The 17182-nt window shown below is 38.0% G+C and overlaps 1 protein-coding gene across 3 annotated transcripts in view; it reads right to left on the bottom strand.

The window, feature by feature from the left end:
- Nucleotides 1-226: 226 nt before the first annotated feature.
- stk38l (serine/threonine kinase 38 like) overlaps nucleotides 227-17182 on the bottom strand; it is a 29779-nt gene continuing 12823 nt past the window's right edge. For all 3 annotated transcript variants that reach the window (XM_046873550.1, XM_046873551.1, XM_046873552.1), the window contains 3 exons: nucleotides 7614-7709; nucleotides 7126-7217; nucleotides 227-2139 (listed from right to left, as the gene is read on the bottom strand). In XM_046873550.1, the coding sequence (XP_046729506.1) occupies nucleotides 2000-2139; nucleotides 7126-7217; nucleotides 7614-7709 (328 nt within the window). In that variant the 3' untranslated portion in view covers nucleotides 227-1999. The remainder of the gene's footprint in view (nucleotides 2140-7125; nucleotides 7218-7613; nucleotides 7710-17182) is intronic.

A 17182-nucleotide genomic window follows, 5' to 3' on the forward strand; every position in this document is an offset into this window, starting at 1 on the left:
AGAGGGAGGCCAAGAAGGAGGTTCATGGATGTGGTGAGGGAAGACATGCAGGTAGTTGGTGTAAAAGAGGCAGATGTAGAGGACAGGGTGGTATGGAGACGGATGATCCGCTGTGGCGACCCCTAATGGGAGCAGCCGAAAGAAGAAGAAGAAGAAGATAGCGTACAATAAGGAATAAAACATAAGGCATTATGGTATAATTCAATAAACACACAACAATGTCTAATGCAACTTGAAGGACAGTCTTTAGCTATTTCTTTAATTATTTTGTAAAGAAAACCACATCTCTTGTTTATATTTTCATATATAATCACATTTAATTTAATGGAACATTCACAAAACAAGTTAGTTCCTGTCATCACTTACATCATAGCAACTATAAACAGTAATTCCTTCACTTTCTTATGAAAACAAAAACATGAAGCTTATTACTAAGAAACCACAAATCTAATGACCTTCATCCTTACACATTACTGTGGCAGAGAACAACTTTACATCTATTACAAAAATGAAACAACAACAATGTATTATAACAAGCACATTAATATAAACCTGTGAACTACCTTACAGCTGCATCTAATTAACATTCTGTAGCCCAAATGGCAACTGTGATTGATGCTGGAACAGAATGAAAGTCAACACCGTCATAGGCAATTGTTTGTATTTCAAAGGAGAGCAGTTTATATGCAATAAATAACCAGGTTTTACGTGAATAGATCATCCTGAAACTCCCTCAGCACAAAACAGTTGGCTTTTTTACACACTGGCAGGTTAATTGGCTTCAATGTGCCAAATAAAGTGCCATAGTAAATTACCCGGTCAATGGAGGAAAATGCGTTCTACTTCTCCAATCCAGAATATCTATCAGGGGTTTAACGGGCTATTGAAAAACCATAGCATACATTATTTTCAAGATTTACATCTCATCCTTGAATAGAACACCCCACCCCACCCACACCCCCCAGGAGAGAGATCTTTTATCATATGATATGTAGAGATCTGATTATCTGCATTAATTTGAGGCTCTTTTCTTCCAACAACACAACAGATCCAAAATCTAGAGCAAGATGTGTTTTTACACATTTCTTCACAGGCTTCCTTTAATTTGTTACCTTCTGTACGGTAAAGAAAGATTTTAGTTGCTGACAACTGTTCGTACAACGAATCTTGGCAAAATAACAGTTCCAAGACACACAAGAGACAGATATAAGACAGTTAGTACATAAAGAGTGCATTCTATATCCCCATATACATTTTTTTTTAGTGAGATCACATGCTGCACTTTTCTTAATTATTTACTGATCGTAAAACATTTGAATAAAAATGTTTACCAGTGTGTTAATATTGGCAATATAATAGAAAATAATGCAATTACAGACAGACACATTTAAGAAAAAGAAAGCCAGTAGTGCTCACTTCCTGTGCAATAAATTCTATTGGTTATAAATATGAATGTAACCCTTAAGTTGTTTTGGGGTGCATTAATTAGCTACACACTATAGTAGTTATGACACCCTGACTGTGCAAAACACTTTCATTTGATTGGATGTGGTGTAGACATGAATAATAAATTTTTTATAAACATTTATGACTTTTATGCTTGTATCCACTGGAATCTGCATTATTCCAAATTATTTATACAACTTTCTTTCACACTTGTAACTTGCACTGAATGATTTGCACATAAGGCTAAGGTGAGGTAAGAACTTAAAAGACCCTGTTAAATTCACTGCTAAAGTCTACAGTACAGTGTTTGGATGATGAAAAAGGATGTCCAACATGAGCATCCTCTTACCTGAGCAAATACAAACCAGTGTAATTCACGGGTAGCCTTACTGATTTGGGTTTTATCCCCCACTAGTATTTTTTTATTATTATTAATGCCCTGCTTGGGCTCATGCCAATGCAAATGTCCTATTTACAGCGCAGTAAGCCTCTGAAGCCACAGTAATACACAGAGCATTTAGGACAGACAAGTGCTTAAGCTTAAAGCTCCTTTTTAGCTTTCAGCCTTGTGCTTTGCCCAACTTTCTGTAGGTGGGATGGTTCCACGCTGCGTTAGTCCTTCAAAACGCTTGTAGGTGTAGTTAAGGAAAACCCAGTCCTTAGATTTGAAGTCTGGTTCAGTTAGATTAGTCACTGTAACAAAGAAAAAAGAGATCTGTAAAGTTCAGATTATTAATAGTTTAGTAAGCAATGCTTAATGTTAATGTTCCCCCTCATTTAAATGTTGTTCATTCTCTATTTATGTAATATCTGTATAACATTAATCAAACTTTTTCTGGGTAGAAGCTGATCAGGAGCTGTAGCTGTATGTTGAATCAGATGCAGAAGCTGGTGATGGGTCTTGCTTCTTTTTATGTGTGAGTATTACACCATTAATTTTTTACAAATTTTAACATTTGAGATATTAAACATGTTCCTCTTTAGTTTAACACAAATGAACTGAGGCAGGTCTGTTTTTTTAAACTAAATTTTATATATACACACACACACACACACACACACACACACACACACAGGCGATCAAAATTAGAGAACAATCTATAAACAATTGAATAATTCTGAAATAATGTCATCTTCACTGCTCAACAGTTGAAGGAGTTTTTGTCCTGTCTATACCATGCTACCAGAACACCTTTTCCACAAATTAACTAAGGCATTTAAAAAAAAAAACATTATTTTGCAGAAAACACTGATCAAAATTAGAGAACACTTTCAGATACCTCCCAGTTATTGGTGTTAATCTGGTACGTGGTGCTAATTTCCTTGATTATCTGTCAACCCCTATTTAACTGGGAGCCTAACTTCCAGTTTCACTGACTCTGCAAGATGGTGGGCCGTTCTAAAGTGACTGAAAGCCTCCGGCAGCAGATTGCCCAGATGAAGGCTAAAGGGATGACCCTATCAGCCATAGCAAGACAAGTTGGTCGTTCCAAATCTGTGATTTTAAGAATATTAAATCTTCACAACATCACAAACTCATTCAAGTCCGCCAAGAAGGCTGGTCGTCCAAGGAAGACAAATACAAGAGAGGACAGGATACTGTGGAGGATCTCAATGGGCAATCATTTTCACACTGCAGCTGGAATTGCTCACCAGTTCAGCACTGAACAGGGTAAGGATCTGTCTCGTCATACAGTGTCAGTGACTGAAAGCCCACTCTGCAGTGACCAAACCTCTCATTAGCAGAAAGAATCAAAAGGCTAGACTAAGCATGTTGTGTGAACAGAGGAGAACTGGTCCAAAGTTTACTATAGTGATGAAAACAAGTTTAATTTATTTGGGTCCGATGGGAAACATTATGTTCGGCAACAAACTGGAGAAAGACTGAACCCAAAGTGTGTAAAGAAGTCAGTGAAAAGTGGAGGAGGAAGTGTCATGGTTTGGGGCATGTTTTCTGCAGCAGGAGCTGGGTCTCTTATACAGCTACATGGCAGAGTGAATGCAAATGTTTAACAGAAATTTCTTCAACAACATATGGTTCCTTCCATGCGTTCATCACCCAATCAGCCCGCAGTGTTCATGCAGGACAACGCTCCATGTCACAGAGCAAAACGGGTAAAGCAGTTCCTTAAAACTGAAAACATTGAAATAATGACATGGCCTGCCCTGAGTCCTGATCTCAACCCAATAGAGAACCTCTGGAAAATTCTTGGTGACAAAGTTATGGCCAAGAAACCCACTACAGTCACGGAACTGTGGAGGAGACTGGAAGAAGAGTGGACCAAAATCACACCAGCCGCAGATGTGCTGAAGTCATTCAGAGCAGAGGTCTGTACACTTCCTACTAATTGCTGACTTTTGTAACCTTCAGAAAATTTTGTTGTGATCTTTTTCCATGCTACAGTCATTGTTGTTTTCTAATTTTGATCAGTGTGTTTTCTGCAAAATAATGTTTTTTTTTTTAAATGCCTTAGTTAATTTGTGGAAAAGGTGTTCTGGTAGCATGGTATAGACAGGACAAAAACTCCTTCAACTGTTGAGCAGTGAAGATGACATTATTTCAGAATTGTTCAATTGTTTATAAATTGTTCTCTAATTTTGATCGCCTGTGTGTGTGTGTGTGTGTGTGTGTGTGTGTGTGTGTGTGTGTGTGTATGTATATATATATATATATATATATATATATATATATATATATATATATATATATATATATATATATATATACACACACACATATATACATATACACATACACACAGTGGAACCCGGTTATGTCGAGGGCCTAGGGGGTTGCCAAAAAGAGATAAGCGATAGAGATAAGCGATGATCGAGATAAACAAAAACCAATTTGGCGGCAATATATTAACGTGCTTGAAATTTCTTTATGTACATGATGTGCGTTATTAAATGAGAATGTGCATGCACGTGTTTTTGGAGGTTTTTTTACACAACAGTGTTGCCGCGATTTGATTGATTGGTCATGCGGATCGAGATAACCTGTAATGCGGATAAGTAAACGAAAACAAAGTTTATTGAGAATACTCAGGAGATAATCCACCAATACTTGTAGCATAGCAGTAATATCCTGTGGTGCGCTCCGGGAGTGCGGTCCACGAAGTTCTGTGAATGCAGAGACAGTTCGTGTAGAGAATCCACGGATCCGCGCTATGGAAAGCGCAGCGCTTAGGCAGCAACGGATAAACGTGGTGCAGACAGAGTGAACATGGAAAACAGCAGGATCAGGGTAATCCGGGGTGCCGTTGAGAGAATGCGGAGTCCGAGAAGAAGGGTACGTAGCGGGATACGTATACGCGATTACACAGGCCGACATGAACCAACACATACGATCATGCACAAACAATAACGGACCGCGAGTGTGTGGAGGTGAGGGGCTTAAATAGGAGATGGGATGAGTGCGTGAATGAGAGTCAGGTGTGTGTGATCAGCATGACTGCGACGAGCTCCGTGCGAGAAGAAGCACGGTGAATGTCGCCACCGAAGGGGGCATGGCAGGGAGATTCCTGACATAACCAACGTTAAGTGTCAAATTTGCCCCCCCTTGTGCTCAAGATATTAGGGTTCAACATAAATGATTAAAAAATGCTAAGACAAAGCGAGAATTTGGCGGTTCCACTTCAAATACGTCGACTTAATAGGGTTGGGGAGTTAACCGAGGTCAAGATAAGTGGATTCCACTGTGTGTGTGTGTGTGTATATATATATATATATATATATATATATATATATATATATATATATATATATATATATATATATATATATATATATATATATATATACACACACACACACACACACACACACACACACACACATACAGAGGTGGCAAAAGTACACACATCCATTACTTAAGTAGAAGTACAGATACTCATGTTTTAAAATACTCGGGTAAAAGTTGAAGTACTGATTATACCTTTTTACTTAAGTGAAAGTAAAGAAGTCTTGGCTCTGACATGTACTTAAGTAAAAAGTAGTTATTACTTCTACCCGTTTTAGCTGTTAACTGGACCTCACATCATATTAATATTAGACAGACAGACAGACAGACAGACAGACAGATAGATAGATAGATAGATAGATAGATAGAACATTGTCATTGCATAGTATAGGTACACAGAAACGAAATGCAGTTTGGCATCAACCAGAAGCTGCAAATAGTGCAGATAAATATGTATCATATGTACAGCATGTGATATGTATGTAAGCATATGTACAGTGATAAAATATAAAGGCTATAACAGTGCAGAGATGTGTGGACATCATTAAGAGCCTTTGCTATGTTTCCACACGGACAGTTAATGAGGTGATACCGGAGAAACTGCACGTCTTCAAGTTAAGAAGCTTTTAAATATAATCATAGACATTTTACAGATTTGAATGATGTATTGTTTTTATCTGTACGATCAATAAAGACAGTAATTTAGGTTCGTGTCACCATTATGAGGGGAAAAACCCACAAAACGCCACCCAGAGGGTTAATTGTGTAAAACATGGCGGATTTGGTGTTTGATTTGAGACTTTGTGCAAAAATAAAACAAAAGTTTACTGATTAAAAATATTTTCCGGTGAAGTTTATTTATTTATTGTATATCTAAGGAAAGAAGGGACGTTGTGAATAAGTGTATGTTTTTCTGGAGGTTTTAATTTCGCCTCTTTTATATTTAGTTATTTATTTATGTATTTGTACTTTTTATAAAAATGGTAAAAACAGAAATGCGCGCTGGATTAATAGCGTGTTAATAACATCTAGTGCTGTTTACAATAATTTTAATTTTGACAGCCAAATATATATATATATATATATATATATATATATATATATATATATATATATATATATATATATATATATATATATATATACAAAATGAATTAAAAATGTTGTTATCTAATGAATGTGTCCAGGCTGAAGATCCACATATAAAACACAAGCAGATAAAAGATGATGATGATCATGAATGTGTCTGTTCTCAGTCATGTTCTCATCACTGACTCCCTCTGTCTCATCCACATTAACCCCAAACTTCTCACTGCCTTCTGCCTGCTGATTCTTATCTTCGTAAAGAGTGAGAGTCAGGACTTTATACACCAGCGGATTGAAAAAGACGCACAGTAACAGGAAATCGGTTGTTCGGCTGAAATCGGCGCACAGTGAAAATAAAAAATATATATTTCACCAAATGCATGGATTAAAACTTAAGTAACGAGCCGGTTTTGAAAATGTAAGAAATTAAAAGTACAGATATTTGTGTAAAAATGTAATGAGTAAAAGTAAAAAGTTGTCTGAAAAATAAATAGTGGAGTAAAGTACTGATACCAGAAAAATCTACTTAAGTACAGTAACGAAGTATTTGTACTCCGTTACTTTGTGTGTGTGTATATTTTATATATATATATATATATATATATATATATATATATATATATATATATATATATATATATATATATATATAAATATAAATATAATATAAATGTAAAATATACAATAAATGTACACTCATTTCACAATCATTTATAAAAGTTATTATTCAATAAAGCCATCTTCATGCATGTTTAATACACTTGATGCGATTGTTCTTTGTGTTCTTTAACGGCTTATACCCACCAAACAAACCCTGTTTATTAAATATACACTGATGTCACTGTGCTCACCTGGCTGTAAAATGTCTGATTCAGGAAAATCATCAAAATTGGAGGTGTCATCAATGCTCTTGATCTCAATGGAGATAGCAGCAGGTCTCTCTCTGTGTGCGGAGGAAACATTAGGTTGTATATTCGACAGAGATCTAGATTATTAAAATAATTTTCAAATATAAGGCAAACTTATAAAAGGCAAAATGATTGTATTATATTTCATTGTCTTTGTAATATTGTAATAATTCTAAAAAGCTTTAAAGAAAAATCCTGCCATTTTATTTGGGAAACCAGACATGAATTACTGTTACATTAATGTTCCTTAGCTACCTTTTAATTCAGTTGATGCCTCAGTATTATTCATATCTCAGAGGACCATGATATAGTTTAGTCTTCCAAATTTAAAGCAACAATACATTGTATACAGACAATTGTCAATATATATTGCTCACATTTTTTCACAGCTAAGGTAAAGTTTTGCATTGTGTTGAAAGTGTGCAGTATACCTGATGTGCTCCCAGTCTACTTCTTCAAAGAAGGGATGGCACTTTATTTCATCCACACTAAGTGCCCCAATCCTGTTCTCTGCATCTGTGCAATATCTAAAGTACACACAAATGAACACAACTTTAACAGGGGCTTCCTTCGGTTATGCACAAGTCAATACTGAAAACATGCACATGTGGCTTTTGCCCAAAACAAAGGCGTGTCTCAAGCATAAACTTAAGTCCAAGTTTCTCGTATATTATTGGATCAAGTAGGCAGTAGCATTATGACCAACAACACTGTGGCAGGTTAATGCAACCAGAGCAGCAATAATAAATAAATTTAACACTGCCAAGGTTTTTTCTTCTTTCACTGTTTCTCGCTGTTATTTTAAAGCACAAGGTGGACATTTTCCTCAGAGGAGAAAACCCGGCTGCAGTGCCTGATTGCTGAGTTGTGACTTTTATGAGTCAGAATCTTCATTCTGACTTATTAAATTTGCAATTCAGCATTCCGGCACTGCGGCCAGGCGTTCGCCTCTGAGAACAAACAAGACTTTTATACGCAGTTGTGCTTAGGCCTTTTTATAAACAATTTACTAAATACAAATATTTTCATGTTATTTGTACTACAAGGAAAAAAAATATACAGTGGGTACGGAAATTCATGAATTCATGAGGTCAAAGGAACTGCCTGAAGAGCTCAGAGACAGAATTGTGGCAAGGCACAGATCTGGCCAAGGTTACAAAAAATGTTCTGATGCACTTAAGGTTCCTAAGAGCACAATGGCCTCCATAATCCTTAAAATAGAACTTTTTGGCCTTAATTCTAAGCGGTATGTGTGGAGAAAGCGAGGCACTGCTCATCACCTGTACAATACAGTCCCAACAGAAGCATGGTGGTGGCAGCATCATGCTGTGGGGGTGTTTTTCAGCTGCAGGGACAGGACGACTGGTAGCAATCGAGGGAATGATGAATACGGCCAAGTAGAGGGTTATCCTGGACGAAAACCTTCTTACCTTCCAACAAGACTATTACCCTAAGCACACAGCTAAAATAACGTGGCTTCACAACAACTCCGTGACTGTTCTTAAATGGCTCAGCCAGAGCCCTGACTTAAACCCAATTGAGCATCTCTGGAGAGACCTAAAAACGGCTGTCCATCAAAGTTTAGCCATCCAACCTGACAGAACTGGAGAGGATCTGCAAGGAGGAATGGCAGAGGATCCCCAAATCCAGGTGTGAAAAACTTGTTGCATCTTTCCCAAAAAGACTCCTGGCTGTATTAGCTCAAAAGGGGGCTTCTAATAAATACTGAGCAAAGGGTCTGAATACTTAGGACCATGTGATATTTCAGTTTTTATTTTTTAATAAATCTGCAACAATGTCAACAATTCTGTGTTTTTCTGTCAATATTGGGTGCCGTGCACATTAATGAGGAAAATAAATAAACTTCAATGATTTTAGCAAATGGCTGCAATATAACAGAGTGAAAGATTTAAGGGGGTCTGAATACTTTCCGTACCCACTGTATATTGACAGTCTATGAACTGTCTGGGAGAACAGGTAAAGGTACAGTCCTGAAGGATGACTTAATCAGAAAACAAGTGAGAGTAATCTATAGATGTGTGTAAAGGTTCTAGGTATAAATGCTACATCAAAAATGTTGCCTTTAGTTGGGAGGATTTTATGTAAGTAATTCATGGTGAAGGTAAAGAAACTCACTATAGGAAACGTTCATAGAAACCTGAACTAATCGCCTGAAGAAAGGGCAGGTGACATTTTAAAGATTTCACAGCATGCACCAGGACTCATAGATGCAGCCTAAAATTTGTAAGCGGGAATATCATGATATACATCTGTTTCTGGATAAATGGCATTGGAGCATTAAACATCATCAAAGGTAACAATGTTGTGTTGTACTGAGACAAGATTTTTTATCTAATTAAAATTCCATCAGAGGTTTTACCCCAGATTTAAACATTTTTTAACCTATGACCTTACACTGGGTGCTGACACATTTTCTAAAAATGTCTTTTATGACTTTGGAATAACTGAATAATAAAGCAGGACCCCAATTAAGATAAACCAATGCTCCAAAAACAGATTTGTTAAAAAGATTACAGTAACAGGCTCAGAACCTTCATAGAAATAACTAATTCATAGGCTTATATGTACAATGAACACTGAAGTTCTGGCCAATGCAGCATTTCCAAAGCTGAAGAAACCTGACTTAGCATCTCAGTAAGCAGCAATAATTATGAGAATCATTAGGAACAGCAAGAAAGCATAAAACAGAAGGAAACAGTAAAAGAGTTCAGAACAGCTATCTAGCCTGATGGCATCACTGACCAGCGTCCATTAAAAAAAGGCAATTTGATCTAAACAGTAGATGCTGGTTACACTGGATGCTGGTTGTCTGTCCAGTAGAGGCTGGATGTCAAGGCTTTGTAGTAACTTCCTTAACTAGGATGTTGAGGGATGTGGGGATTCATGGCTCTGGGCCAAACAAAATCAATAAATATTACAGTGGAAATAAAATGTCTATACACCCGAACAGATTTACTGTTTATGTTTATATTATATAATTATATATATATATATATATATATATATATATATATATATATATATATATATATATATATATATAGAGAGAGAGAGAGAGAGAGAGAGAGAGAGAGAGAGAGAGAGAGAGAGAGAGAGAGAGACATAAATAACAACCGAAAATGTTGGACTTGTGAAATCTTTAATTTGATCTAACAAACAAATTTATAATTGGGCACATTTTAAAAAAGAAAACTACCACAGATTGATTGCATAAGTCGGCACACCTCCGCCAAATAATTGCTGTGTAGAAGTAACTTTTGCCTTTATTACTGCATCAAGTTTTTGTGAATAGGTTTTTATTAACTCACAGATCTACACTTTGGAAGTTTCTTCAAATTGTGTGGAGATCTTATATGTACAGCTCTTTTCATTTGAATGGTACGGCATAACTCAGACAAGGTTACAAATTCTTCTTGCCACTCTACCCCCACAGCCCAGACTTGTGCAGAATGGTAGTCACATGCAAGGAGTGAAAAAACTTGCAAGAAATCCCTGTAGTTTCCTCAGTGTTGCTGTTGGCATCTTAAAAACCTCCAGGTAGGAAACCTAATAGTTTTTTATTTTTACACAGACAAACATCTGAATCTTAAAAGCTCTAGAATCCCCAGGATACTTGAAGCTCCAGAATTCCCAGTCTGATCCTAAGCTTAAACTATTGTAGGTGCAAAATTTCTTTGCATATTCTCCCTGTTTACACCAGTGTGTTCCTCTAAATTGTTTCCTCACATTGTTACCTTAAACTTGTTTTCTTCCACCTCCCAGAAACATTGCATAAAGGATAAAGTGGTAACTGAAAAACTGAAAAGTGGGAATGAGTGAAAGATGAGTATAGACACAGCAAGCACAATAATATTAATTTACAAATATATACTGTGAACAGTTTTCTTCCCTATAAATATGTAAGTATAAATCCCTTAAAAATACAGTGAAGGTAAAAAGGAAAGTTTGCTAGCATAGTTTAACAGCTTTACAAAAGAGAGAGAGAGAGAGAAAATGTGCAGCCTGTACAGCAGTAGAGATTTACTGTCCTCTGAAAATAAATGAACATACTGGCATTATTTATCATGTTAATGTTAGTCTGCTTGACAGGACCATACATATTTCTGTAACTTGTATTAGAGCAGTTAAATTTTGGTGGTTTGAATAGAATTCTCTGGATGTTAAACATGGTACCTCATGGCAAAGACTCTCTAAGGATTTGAGAATTAGAATTGTTGCTCTCCACAAAGATGCCAAGCCAGTAAGAAGAGTTGCAGTACAGTGGACAGGGTCATACAGAGGTTTTGCAAGACGGGATCCTCTCAGACAAGACCTCACAAGGGGCCATCAAAGAAGTTGAGTCCACGTGCTGTGCTTCAAAACACAGACGCATGAGAGCTGATGCATTGCTTTAGAGCTTGCAGAAGCGGAAGGTCCACTAGTCAGTGGTTAGACCAGACGTCGCACACTGCAACAAGTCAGTTTGCATGGCCATCACCCCAGAAGGAAGCCTCATCTGAAGCTGGCTCACAAGAAAACCCACAAACGTTTTTCTGAAGACAACCTGCCCAAGAGCATGAATTACTCGGACCATATCCTGTGGTCTGATGAGACTAAGATAAACTTGTTACGTTCAGATGATGTCCAGTATGTGGTGTGACACCCTGGTGAGGAGCACCAAGAAAATGTGTGTCTTGCCTACAGTCAAGCATGGTGGCGGTAGCATCATGGTCTGGGGCTTCAATAAAGCTGCTGGTACTGGGGAGCTGTGGTTCATTGAGGGAAACATGGATTCCAATATGTACTGTGAAATTCTGAAGCAATTTTCCAGCATGAAAACAACCCTGAACACACCGCTGAAATTACAACTGCCTTGCTGAAGGTGATGAAGGGGCAAGTATGTCTCCAGACAGACCTAATATGCACCTGTGTGGCATCCTTAAGTGGAAGGTGGAGAAGCACAATGTGTGTAACATTCAGCAGTGCTGTGATGTCATTATGGAGGCGTGGAAGAGGATTCCAGCAACAACCTGTGCAGCTCTGCTGAATTCCATTCCAAGGAGGATTAAGGCAGTGCTAGATAACATGATGCTCACACAAAATACTGACACTTACTTAGGGTGTACTCACTTTTGTTGCCAGCTATTTTGACAATAACGGCTGTATATTGAGTTATTTTTAGAGGACAGTAAATCTGTACTGATATACAAACTGTACACTGACTAAAATATATCCAAGTTTCTTTCTGTTGTATTGTCCACTGAGGAGATATAATGGTTGCTGAAATGTGAGGGGTTTACACACTTATATATATATATATATATACACACACACACACACACACACACACACACACACACACACAAAGTGGTGTGGTTTTTTTGCATGTTTGTCACACTTCAATGTTTTCAAATGTTGTCATAACAAATTTAAATATTAGTAAAAGATAACAAGTGAACACAACATGCAGTTTTTAAATGAAGGTTTTTCATTATTGAGGGAAAACAAAATCCAAAACTTCATGGCCCCGTGTGAAAAAGTGTTTGCCCCCTGTTAAAATTGTGGTTTATCACACCCGAGTTCAATTTCTCTAAATCACACCCAGGCCTGATTACTGCAACACCTAGAAGAAATCTCAAGAAATCTCTTAAATAGGACCTGCCTGACAAAGTGAAGTAGACCAAAAGATAATCAAAAGCTTGAGATCTATTAGTCTGTAAAAGGTTAAAAAGCCATTTCTAAAGCTTTAAAGCTAAAAGGCAAAACCATAGAACATTGGAGAACCTTCCCAGGAGTGGCCGGCCGACCAAAATTACCCAAAGAGCACAGTGACAACTCATTCAAGAGGTCACAAAAGACCCCACAACAACATCCAAAGAACTGCAGGCCTCACTTGCCTCAGTTAAGGTCAGTGTTCATGACTCCACCATAAGACAGAAACTGGGCAAAAATGGTCTGCATAACAGAGTTCCAAGACGAAAACCACTGCTGAGCAAAAAGAACATAAAAGGTTCATCTCAGTTTTGCCAGAAAACATCTTGATGATCCCCAAGACTTTTGAGAAAATCTTCTGTGGACTGACGAGACAAAAATTAAACTTTTTTGGAAGGTGTGTGTCCCATTACTTCTGCCGTAAAAGTTACACTGCATTTCAGAACAATTACATCATACCAACAGTAAAATATGGTGGTGGTATTGTGATGTTCTGGGGCTGTTTTGCTGCTTCAGGACCTGGAAGACTTGCTGTGATAAATGGAACCATGAATTCAGCTGTTTACCAAAAAATCCTGAAGGAGAATGTCTGGCCATCTGTTCATGAGGACGAGGTCTTTAGCTTTCTCTGAAATGGGAACTTCGGGGGGAAGATCAAAGTTTCTCACCAGTTCATGACCTTCCTGTATGTCTCCTGTGGTGTCTCAGAACAGAAGGGTGGGTATCCTGGAATATAAGGGCAAAGCAAAACTCAAGCTGAAGCGAACTTGAGTTCTGCATCAAGGCAATGATCCAAAACACACCAGCAAGTCCACCTCTGACTGGCTGAAGAAAAACAAAATGAAGACTTTGGAGTGGCCTAGTCAAAGTCCTGACCTGAATCTTATTGAGATGCTGTGGCATGACCTTAAAAAGGTGGTTCATGCTCGAAAACCCTCCAATGTGTCTGAATTACAACAATTCTACATAGATGAGTGACCAAAATTCCTCCACAGCGCTGTAACAGACTCACTGCAAGTTATCACAAACGCTTGATTGCAGTTGTTGCTGCTAAGGGTGGTCCAAACAGTTATTAGGTTTAGGGGACAAACACTTTTTCACACAGGGCCATGTACTTTTGGATTTTGCTTTCTATTAATAATAAAAACATTAATTTAAAAACTGCATGTTGTGTTCACTTGTGTTATATTTTACTAATATTTGAAGGTGTTTGATGATCTGAAACATTAAAGTGTGAAACATGCAAAAAAAATAAGATCAGGATCTTTTTTACACCACTGTGTGTATGTATATATACAGTACAGACCAAAAGTTTGGACACCCTTTCTCATTCAAAGACTTTTCTTTATTTTCATGACTATGAAAATTGTAGTCACACTGAAGGCATCAAGGGCTATTTGACCAAGAAGGAGAGTGATGGGGTGCTGCGCCAGATGACCTGGCCTCCACAGTCACCGGACCTGAACCCAATCGTGATGGTTTAGGGGTGAGCTGGACCGCAGAGTGAAGGCAAAAGGGCCAACAAGTGCCAAGCATCTCTCGGGGAACTCCTTCAAGACTGTTGGAAGACCATTTCAGGTGACTACCTCTTGAAGCTCATCAAGAGAATGCCAAGAATGTGCAAAGCAGTAATCAAAGCAAAAGGTGGCTACTTTGAAGAACCTAGAATATGACATTTTTCAGTTGTTTCACACTTTTTTGTTATGTTTATAATTCCATATATAATTCCACGTGTTAATTCATATTTATGATGCCTTTAGTGTGAATCTACAATTTTCATAGTCCTGAAAATAAAGAAAACTCTTTGAATGAGAAGGTGCGTCCAAACTTTTGGTCTGTACTGTATATATATATATATATATATATATATATATATATATATATATATATATATATATATATATATATATATATATATACATATACATATACACACACACACACATATACACACACACACACACATACACACATACAGTTGTGTTCAAAATTATTCAACCCCCACTGAAATTGATTGTTTTGGTCGGTTTGACATTGATTATGATCATTCAGTCATCCTGCTTACAATTAAATCAAAGAGGCATGTGTAGGTCAGACAAATATAACATAACATTTATAATGAAATAACCACAAATGTCTTTTCTGAGCTCACATCATTATCAGTTTTATTTAAACCCCAAGTGACATTCAATCTTAGTACTTAGTACAACATCCTTTTACAGTTATAACAGCTTTTAAACGTGAAGCATAGCTTGACACGTGTCTTGCAGCGATCTACGGGTATCTTCGCCCATTCATCATGGGCAAAAGCCTCCAGTTCAGTCACATTCTTAGGCTTGCACACTGCAACTGCTTTCTTTAAGTCCCACCAGAGGTTCTCAATCGGATTTAAGTCTGGTGACTGCGATGGCCACTTCAAAATGTTCCAGCCTTCAATCTGCAACCATGCTCTAGTGGACTTGGAGGTATGCTTGGGATCATTGTCCTGTTGAAAGGTCCAACGTCTTCCAAGCCTCAGGTTTGTGACGGACTGCATCACATTGTCATCCAATATCTCCTGGTACTGAAGAGAATTCATGGTACCTTGCACACGCTGAAGCTTCCCAGTACCTGCAGAAGCAAAACAGCCCCAAAGCATGATTGACCCCCCGCCATGCTTCACAGTAGGCAAGGTGTTCTTTTCTTCATAGGCCTTGTTCTTCCTCCTCCAAACATAGCGTTGATCCATGGGCCCAAACAGTTCTAATTTTGTTTCATCAGTCCACAGAACACTATCCCAAAACTTCTGTGGTTTGTCCACATGACTTTTGGCATACTGCAGTCGACTCTTCTTATTCTTTGGGGACAGCAAGGGGGTGCGCCTGGGAGTTCTGGCATGGAGGCCTTCATTACGCAGGGTGCGCCGTATTGTCTGAGCAGAAACTTCAGTACCCACATCTGACAAATCTTTTCTCAGTTCCTCAGCAGTCACACGGGGACTTTTCTCCACTCTACGCTTTAGGTAGCGCACAGCAGTTGAAGTCAGCATCTTCTTTCTGCCACGACCAGGTAGCGTTTCAACAGTGCCCTTTGCCTTGAATTTGCGAATGATGCTTCCTATGGTGTCTCTTGGTATGTTTAACATCTTTGCAATCTTCTTATAGCCATTGCCCTTCCTGTGAAGAGTAATCACCTGTTCTCTTGTCTTCCTGGACCATTCTCTTGACCTCACCATGTTTGTAACCACACCAGTAAATGTCTAGAAGGAGCTGAGTATCACAGTCATTTTAAAGCTGCCTAATTGGTGCTTATTAGGCTTTATTGCTGCTCCCTGATATCCACAGGTGTTTTCAATACCTGATTAAAAACACTTCATTGAACCTCTGTTCTTCAGAGTGGTAGTCTTTAAGGGGTTGAATAATTATGTCAATGAAGAATTCACAAAAGAAACATTTACTACTGTATTACAAAACTAATTGATGTCATTTTAGTTGCATATGGTTCTTTAAGAAGTCCTTGTAGGATTTCATTCTGAATACAATTACAAATGTACACTAAATTCCCTAAAACCATTTACAGCATTGGGGGTTGAATAATTTTGAACACAACTGTATATACATACAGTGAGGAAAATAAGTATTTGAACACCCTGCTATTTTGCAAGTTCTCCCACTTAGAAATCATGGAGGGGTCTGAAATTGTCATCGTAGGTGCATGTCCACTGTGAGAGACATAATCTAAAAAAAAAAATCCAGAAATCACGATGTATGATTTTATAACTATTTATTTGTATGATACAGCTGCAAATAAGTATTTGAACACCTGAGAAAGTCAATGTTAATATTTGGTACAGTAGCCTTTGTTTGCAATTACAGAGGTCAAATGTTTCATGTAGTTTTTCACCAGGTTTGCACACACTGCATGAGGGATTTTGGCCCACTCCTCCACACAGATCTTCTCTAGATCAGTCAGGTTTCTGGCCTGTCGCTGAGAAACACGGAGTTTGAGCTACCTCCAAAGATTCTCTATTGGGTTTAGGTCTGGAGACTGGCTAGGCCATGCCAGAACCTTGATAGGCTTCTTACAGAGCAACTCCTTGGTTATCCTGGCTGTGTGCTTCGGGTCATTGTCATGTTGGAAGACCCAGCCTCGACCCATCTTTAATGCTCTAACTGAGGGAAGGAGGTTGTTCCCCAAAATCTCGCAATACATGGCCCCGGTCATCCTCTCCTTAATACAGTGCAGTCGCCCTGTCCCATGTGCAGAAAAACACCCCCAAAGCATGATGCTACCACCCCCATGCTTCACA

Source organism: Silurus meridionalis, chromosome 18, assembly GCF_014805685.1.
Source record: "Silurus meridionalis isolate SWU-2019-XX chromosome 18, ASM1480568v1, whole genome shotgun sequence".
Classification (NCBI taxonomy): Eukaryota; Metazoa; Chordata; class Actinopteri; order Siluriformes; family Siluridae; genus Silurus; species Silurus meridionalis.